The sequence below is a fragment of the Tachyglossus aculeatus genome, chromosome 5, assembly GCF_015852505.1.
Source record: "Tachyglossus aculeatus isolate mTacAcu1 chromosome 5, mTacAcu1.pri, whole genome shotgun sequence".
Lineage (NCBI taxonomy): Eukaryota > Metazoa > Chordata > Mammalia > Monotremata > Tachyglossidae > Tachyglossus > Tachyglossus aculeatus.
The window spans coordinates 35,915,681-35,923,965 of NC_052070.1; the positions used below are offsets into that span (position 1 = coordinate 35,915,681).

Sequence of the window (8,285 nt, forward strand, 5' to 3'; positions counted from 1 at the left end):
AAATGCAATTGATCGATTGATTGATTGATTGGTCTCCCTGACTCCAGCCTTGCTCCTCTCTAGTCTGTGCTTCTCTCTGCTCATCTCTATATGTTGCCAACTTGGACTTCCCAAGCGCTTTGTACAGTGCTCTGCCCATAGTAAGCGCTCAATAAATACGATTGAATGAATGAATGCTCCCTGAATCATATACACTGTTTTACACACTCCTCAAAAAGCAGTGTTTGCCCACCCATCTCCACATCAAACAAAAACTTCTCACCTCCTGCTTCAAGGCTGTCAATCAACTCTCCCTCTTACCCTGAAGCAGCGTTTCTCGGTGGAAAGAGCCCGGTCTTTGGAGTCAGGGGTCACGGGTTCAAATCCCGGCTCCACCAATTGTCAGCTGTGTGACTTTGGGCAAGTCACTTCACTTCTCTGGGCCTCAGTTCCCTCATCTGTCAAATGGGGATTAAGACTGTGAGTGCCCCGTGGGGCAACCTGATCACCTTGTAACCTCCCAGTGCTTTGCACTTAATAAATGCCGTTGTTATTATTACTATTAAATGGGGATGGAGACTGTGAGCCTCATGTGGGATAGGGACTGTGTCCAACCTGATTTGCATGTTTCCACCCCAGCGCTTAGTACAGTGCCTGGCACATAGTAAACGCTTAATAATAGTAATGATGATGATGGCATTTGTTAAGTGCTTACTATGTGCAGAGCACTGTTCTAAGCGCTGGGGGAGATACAAGGTAATCAGGTTGTCCCACGCGGGGCTCACGGTCTTCATCCCCATTTTCCAGATGGGGTAACTGAGGCCCAGAGAAGTTAAGTGACTTGCCCAAGGTCACACAGCAGACGAGTGGCGGAACCAGGATTAGAACTCATGACCTCCGACTCCCAAGCCTGGGCTCATCCCACTGAGCCATGCTGCTTCTCAACTGCTTAACTGCTTAGCAACTACCACAATTATTGTTATTATTGTTATTATCTATTTATTCTCTTGTTCTACAACCCAGCTCACACTCTCTCTCACTCCCAAGGTTACCTTCTAACTATTCCTTGTTCTTAACTCTAGACTGTGAGCCTGCTGTTGGGTAGGGACCGTCTCTATATGTTGCCAACTTGTACTTCCCAAGCGCTTAGTACAGTGCTCTGCACACAGTAAGTGCTCAATAAATATGATTGATTGATTAACTCACTCCTGCCTCAGACCACTGGCTCATGCTCCCCTTCAAATGACCTCAGTTCATTTCCAAACCTTTCTGAAATAGCACATCTTCCGGGACGCTTTCCTGGAAACTGTGGTCAGGGAATGCGTTTGTTTTATTGTTGTATTGTACTCTCCCAAGCGCTTAGTACAGTACCCTGCATACAGTAAGCGCTCAATAAATGCAATTGACTGACAAATTTTCCTTTTCCTTAGGTCACCTCCTCCCAACTATAATCTCAGCACCTACAAACTCAGCCTTTTGGACAGATCCAGCGTGGCTCAATGGAAAGAGCCCGGGCTTTGGAGTCAGAGGTCACGGGTTCAAATCCCGGCTCTGCCACTTGTCAGCTGTGTGACTTTGGGCAAGTCACTTCACTTCTCTGGGCCTCAGTTACCTCATCTGGAAAATGGGGATGAAGACTGTGAGCTCCTGTGGGACAACCTGATCACGTTGTAACCTCCCCAGCGCTTAGAACAGTGCGTTGTACACAGTAAGCGCTTAGTAAATGTCATTATTATTATTATTATTATTATTATTATTATTATTAAAGTAGCCGCTGGAGATCTCTGAGGGTTTCTATTGAAGCGATGTTTTAGGAAGATGATTCTGGCATAAGCTTGTGGTTTAACACTCATGGTATATTTTAAGCACTTACTATGTACTAGTCATTGGGGTAGATAAGGTTAGTACAGTAGTCCAAGCGCTTGGTACAGTGCTCTGCACACGGTAAGCGCTCAATAAATACGATTGAATGAATGAGTAAGGTCAGACACAATCCCCATCACACATGGGGCTCACGGTTTAAGAGGGAGGGAGAACTGTATTTAATTCCCATTTTATAGATGAGGAAACTGAGGCCCAGAGGTGCCATTTGACTTAGCCACAGTCTCACGGCAGACCAGAGGTAGAGCTGAGTTTAGACCCCAGGTCTCTCAATTCCCGGTTCGGGGTCCTTTCGACTAGGCTCCACCGCTTCCCAAATAGAGTAAATGAGCTGGGAGACCAGAGAGGAGGAGGAGGAGGCCCAAATTTGGCCTCGTTTGACAAGAGTGTGAATCAGGATGGTGGCTTTTTGGAGGAGACAAAAAGGGCAGAGCCCAGAAACGTTACGGAGGAAGGGGCCTTCAGACTTCAGGATTTAGCAGATTGCCGCTGCCCTGACCTTGTCAATTCTTTGATTTCAGATCATACGCATTTCTGCACAGCTCTGCTGCCCGCGGAGTCCCGTGAGCAATTCAGAGACGCTTCCCCCACTAATGGGGTTTAGCTTCTTGTCTCAGATCCTGTTGCGCTTCCCGTTTTTGTCTGACTTTCCCTTCCTCCTTGGCACCTCGCATTTCCTGTTTTTGGTCACCTTTTCTGTGTCTTTCGTACTCCACTTGCTTTCCTGAACACCGACACTCACAGGGATGTGGTGTCACAAACACGGCTCCAGAATGCTCTCCCGTGCAAAATGGTACACATGTGGTTTAGTGGAAAAGAGCACATGCTTGGGAGTCAGAGGTCGTGGGTTCTAATTCCAGCTCCGCCACTTAATAATAATAATAAAGATGGCATTTATTAAGCACGTACTGTGTGCAAATCACTGTTCTAAGGGCTGGGGAGGTTACAAGATGATCAGCTTGTCCCATGGGGGGACTCACAGTCTTAATCCCCATTTTACAGATGAGGTAACTGAGGCCCAGAGAAGTTAAGTGACTTGCCCAAAGTCACACAGCTGACAAGAGGCAGAGCTGGGATTTGAACCCATGACCTCTGACTCCAAAGCCTTTGCTCTTTCCACTGAGCCACGCTGCTTCTCACTTGTCTGCCGTGTGACCTTGGGCAGGTCACTTCACTTCTCCGTGCCTCAGTTACTTCATCTGTAAAATGGAGATTAAGACTGCAAGCCCCAAGTGGGACAACCTGATTACCTTGTATCTACCCCAGCACTTAGATCGTAGTAAGAGCTTAACAAATACCATCAATATCATTATTATTATTATTATTATTATGCTTGCAAGCACGTACACATGAACCTACAGACAGGCCCCCACAGACGCTGCCCATTTAGCAGATGAGGAAACTGAGGCACTGAGAATTGAAATGACCCGTTCAACATCATAGAGCAGGTAAGGGATGGAGCCAAGATTAGCACGCAGATTCCCTGGCTCCCGGCCCGTGCTCTTTCCACTGGGCCCCCCTGCTTTAACCTGCCCCCCGTCACCCCCCAACCCTGACCATGTTCCCTTCATCCGCTCCCCTTTCGCCATCCCTTGGCCGCAGAGTCCCCAGCCTCTTCCTCAGACCTTCCCAGAAAACCTCCCTCTTGGCTTCTTCCCTGGGCCAGTCCGGGTAGTCTCTGGTCCGGAGCAGGCGAGCCAGCCGGTGGTAGTCGGGGAGAAAGTGGCGGGAGATGGGTTTCTGGAAGAGCAGGAGGAGGCAGAAGTCCCCGGGGTTGCCCAGGAGGCGGGCGGTGGCCAGCCGCAGCTGCAGCAGGCTCCAAGGGTCGCCCAGGGCCTGGGGGCTGAGCACGCACAGCACAGCCCGTCGGCGGTGTTGCCCGCCTTGTCCCACCCCGGCTCGAAGTCCCGCTCAAGCAAGCAGAGCTGCAGGCCCGGCGGTGCTCCCTCCAGGGCCGGGAGCAGCTGACTGACCACCCAGGCCTGGTCCCTCCCGCAGTGGGACACAAAACCATCGTATCGGAACTGCCGGCCCTCACCCGGACGGGCCCCGAGTCCGTGCCACCTGACCCGCAGGAGGGTCAGGAGGTGGAGGGCCCAGGAGCTCCTGGTACGACAGAGGAGGGGCAGAGAACCCAGCAGGAGAAGTAGGCCCAAGCTGGCCAGGAAGAGCTCCAGCTCCAGGGCCTGAGGGCAGTGACTCTGGAGAAAGGAGAATAGCTGGGGCCTGTGGGGGCGGGTCGGCCTTGGATCCGCAGACCTGGGTCATGACACACACATAGGTGCCCCGGATCCCCGCTGCCCAGGACACCACCCACGTGTTTTGGCACACTGGCAAGCAAAGGGCACTCTGAGGAAATACATGTACTGGGGCAGCCGGGGGCTCTCCTCTTGGAGGCTGCTGTCTAGCACCAGGATGACCGTGTCCTCCAGTACCAACACCCGCAAGCGACCCAGACCCCGGAAACTGGCAGCGGAGAGGGCCCCCAACGCTTTCCCCGTGAGACTCAGCACTTTCAGCTGGGGCAGCTCTCCGAGGAACGCCTGGAGCGCCCTGGGGCGCAGCTGGGACCAGGTCAGCAGCACCTCCAGCTCCAGCATCCGCAGGCCAGAAAGGCCTGAGATCCGGCAGACCCCAGAGCCCCTCACCAGCAGGCTCTCCAGGCGCGGGAGTCGCAACAGGGATGAGCCCAAGGCCCCGGGGGAGCAGAAGTGCCGGGGGTCGACGTGGTCCAGAGCCAGGTGGCGGAGCACGAGGAAGACAGAGGAGATGTTGGCGTGCTCCAGTCGCAACCCCAAGCCTTGAAGGACAAGGGTCTCCAGGGCAGGGTAGGGGTACAGGGGTGGGGAGCGCAGCACCAGCTTGGCCCCGGCCTGGATCTTTAGGCTACACAGAGCAGGGCTCTGGGGCAGGGCCAGCTTCCCTGGGCCAGAGACCAAGTCCAGCTGCAGGCTGCTCAGCCCCCGGAAGCACCAGTCCCGGACGGAGGCCAGCTGGCTGCTTGTCAGGCTCAGGGCCTTCAGGGAGGCCACTGGGGCAAGCCAACCCTTCTCCAAGGCCCCCAGAGGGTTCCCGTTGAGATTCAGGACCTCCAGCTGGCCGAGCCCTTGCAGCACCCGGATGCCCGGGTGCACCAGCCGGTTTCCCTGGAGCCGAAGCTCCCGGAGTTGGGCCAGGCAGGAGAAGGCTGCGGGTGGCAGGACCCACATTTGGTTGTGGGACAGATCTAGCTCCTGCAGCTCCGAGCCACCGGCTGTCCCGGGGCACAGGATGACCCGCTCCAGCAGGTTGCTGGACAGATCGAGGCTCTGGAGCTGGGGCAGGGCAGCCAGGAGGTCGGGGGGCAGCTCTTCCAGGCTGTTGTAGTAGAGGTCCAGGCTATGCAAGGAGGCCCAGTGGGCCAGAGTCTCTCCAGTTAGGTGACCCACCTTGTTCCTCGACAGCCCCAGGCCCTGCAGAGCAAAGCGGGAAACCACTTCCCCTGGGGGGATGTCCACCTGAGCGTGGCACAGGGAGAGGGTCTCCAGGCTGGCCAGCCCAGAGCCCAGCAGGTCGGAGGCCACCATCTTGGTGTTGTACAGCTTCAGCATCCCCAGCCGGAGCCCCCGCAGGGCCCCAGAAGCCACCCCGCTCAGCCGGACATTGTTAGACACGTCCAGCTCGTCCAGAGAGACGGACCCCGAGGAGGATGGACCCGACGCCAGCCCCAGAAAGATCCTGGTCAGCCCCTCCAGACCCGTCAGGCAACCGTAGGTGACCCTCAGCTGCTGGAGGCCAGCGGGGAGCCGGATGCCCTGACTCTGGTTGAGGCAGGTGCCGCTGAAGGAGAGAGTGCTGAGGAAGTCCAGGGACCCCAGGGCACTGGGAGGCAGGAAAGGCTCTTCCTTGTTTGGCTTGTGGAGGAAGGCGAGGTGTCTCAGGCGGCCCAAGCCCCGGAAGATGTCCGGTGGGACTCCGGTGATGTGCAACATCAGCCCCAGCATCTGCAGGCTGGAGAAGTTGGCGAAGGCATCAGGGGGTAGGATGGGTATGGAGCCTGCCAGGCAGAGCCCTTCCACGCCAGGGGGCACAGGCTCCAGGGCCCGGGCCAGGCTGGTGACGGAGTAGCAAAATGCCAACAGGCGCAGGCCAGGATCCGACGAGTAGAGGGAGAAGTAGCGGGAGATGCGAGGCAGCTGGGCGCTTTCCACCACGATGCAGTTGGGAGCGAGCCAGGCCCCAGCGGGGAGTGGGCCCGGGGAGGCCCCCAGCAGCAGCAGCAGTGGCACGGAGGCGCTAGTGGTTCTTGGGCTGCCTGCCTTTTTGGCCTCTGATCCTGGGCGAGGAGACATGTGAAGTCAAGGCCATAAATAACTGCCCACTTCTCCTCCCCACAGAGGGGAACCCCAACGCCTCTCCTGCCCTCCTGCAGATAGGGCATCAGTCCCTGGAAGGATCAGAGGGGAGGTGGGACTAGAGTGGGTTGCGGGTAGGGGTCTGCAGGGGGTCGGGCCTGGGTTAGGATGTGAGAAGGATGCTCCAGGCTGAGGCAGAAGTGGACATCTAGATGAGGGAGGTGTTGGAGTCTCACTTCTTCCCGGCCAAAGCATCAGGATCCCTGGCTCCAGGGTTCATTGATCTGTGGTTTCTGTGGGTTGCCATTCTGCAATTCAGTTTCCCCATTCACTACCCTCCCTGTCATCCGGGGCCAGGGGATCCGGGAGCCACAGAGGAGCTCAGGTAAGTGCTCTTTCCCATCTGCTCCTGGACCTTCCCTCACTTGGGGCCTTCCTTTCTTCCATCAGGGACCGGGGCTTGGAGAGCCTTGGGGTGCAAAACCGAAGTCCAGAATGGATCTCAGGAGAGTTGAAGTGGCCCAGAGCTCCCAGAATGACTGCCCAGGGCTTTTCTTCCTCAGCCCCCAGCCAGTTTCAGGGCCCCAAGCAGCAGATGTTCGGACAGAGCTAGATAAGGAGGGGCTCTGGGACTCCTGACTTTCCATTCTGGGCACCGCGGGGTGTGGAGAAGGGGTCTAGGGCAGTCTGAGGAGACGAATCCCTGGTTTAGAGGAATCAGAGCTGAAAGGGGACTTCAGGTGAGTGGGAAAGTCTGAGAGATTCTGATTGGGGGTGTGAGTTGGGAAGGAGCTTTGGTTAGAGTTTTCTTTTGGGGGATCTTGGACATTCTCGGGATTAGGCTTGGATGAGTGGGTCTCTGGCTGGGGGAGTTTAGGGCTGAGCCAGGATAGGCAGGGGCTGAGCTGGGCTAGTCTGGGCTGAGCAGGGGTCTCTGGCTGGAGGAGTCTGGAACTGAGCTGGGGTAGTTAGGGACTAAAGTGGGACCTCTTATCGGGGTGTCTGGAACCTAGACGGAAGAATCTGTGGCTGAGCTGGGATAGTCAGGCGCTGAGCTGGGGTCTCTGGCCTGAGGCATCTGGGACTGAGCCGGCGTCTCCTGGATGGGGGTCTTCACTGAGATGGGGTTTTCAGGGCTGAGTTGAGGGTCTCTGGACATAGAGTTTAGGGACGAGCTGGAGCCCCTGGCCTGGGGAGTCTGGGGGCACGGGGGTAGGTAATCAGGCGCTGAACTGGGGTTTCTGGATGGTGGAGTTTGGGGGCTGAGCTGGGGGAGTCTGCAGCTGCGCTGGGGTATTCGAACATGGGAGTCTGCAGCTGAGCAGGGGTAATCGGGGACTGAGCTGGAGTCTCTGGATGTGGGAGTCTGGAACTGAATTGGGGTTGTCTAGGGCTGAGCCACGGTCTCTGGCCTTGGGAGTCTGCGGTTGAGCTGGGGTCATCTGGGGCTGAGCGGGGTCTCTGGACCGTGGAGTTTGGGGCTGAGCTGGGGATTCTGGACCAGGGAATCCGGGTAGGTGGAAAATGGAGCCAGGAGAGTAGCCCCATTACCATCTGACAGAGGCTGCTCAGGGGGTCTGAGTGACCCCCGCTGCAGCTTCTGCAGCCAAGGGAGTCCCCAGACCATGGGCTGGAAGTGAGTGGTCTGAGGAGTATTGGGGTCTCTCCTGTCTAGGGTGGGCACTCTCTGACTCTCTCTCTTCCCAATCCTTCCCCTGTTGCCCCTTCCCCATCCCAATATTCCAGAGAAGACTTACCCAAGAGCAGGAACAAGGACGGACCCCAGGCTGGATTCCCAAGATCTTTCTGAACTGTACTCCCTGAGCGCCAAGCAGAGAGAAAGTACTTCCTTTCCAGCTCTACCCCTCCCTCCTGGGATGAGAGCCTTCTCCTCTGCCACCCCCTATCCATGCAGCATCTTCTCTTTCTTTCTCTCTCCGTCACTTATTTTTTTAATGGCATTTATTAAGCTCTTACTATGTGCAAAGCACTGTTCTAAGCGTTGGGGAGTTTACAAGGTAATCAGATTGTCCCATATGGGGCTTGCAGTCTTAAGACCCATTTTACAGATGAGGTAGATGAGGCCCAGAG

At 56.0% G+C, this 8,285-nt stretch overlaps 1 protein-coding gene across 1 annotated transcript; it reads right to left on the reverse strand.

The window, feature by feature from the left end:
* Positions 1–2,473: 2,473 nt before the first annotated feature.
* On the reverse strand, positions 2,474–6,191 carry LOC119928758 (toll-like receptor 12). Its single transcript, XM_038747273.1, has 4 exons — positions 4,209–6,191; positions 3,754–4,061; positions 3,418–3,703; positions 2,474–2,584 (listed from the first exon to the last, which is right to left on the reverse strand). The coding sequence occupies exons 1-4, from the start codon at positions 6,189–6,191 to the stop codon at positions 2,474–2,476; spliced, it is 2,688 nt and encodes an 895-aa protein (XP_038603201.1).
* Between the last annotated feature and the right edge of the window lie 2,094 nt (positions 6,192–8,285).

What these genes read in the sequence shown, in the direction of transcription:
- LOC119928758 (XM_038747273.1), bottom strand. Translation starts at nt 6,191, where the DNA reads ATGTCTCCTCGCCCAGGATCAGAGGCCAAAAAGGCAGGCAGCCCAAGA. An exon ending in AGTACATGTATTTCCTCAGA is followed by an intron (nt 4,062 to 4,208) that starts GTGCCCTTTGCT and finishes TCCTTTCTCCAG; the next exon opens with AGTCACTGCCCTCAGGCCCT. An exon ending in GAGCGGGACTTCGAGCCGGG is followed by an intron (nt 3,704 to 3,753) that starts GTGGGACAAGGC and finishes GTGCGTGCTCAG; the next exon opens with CCCCCAGGCCCTGGGCGACC.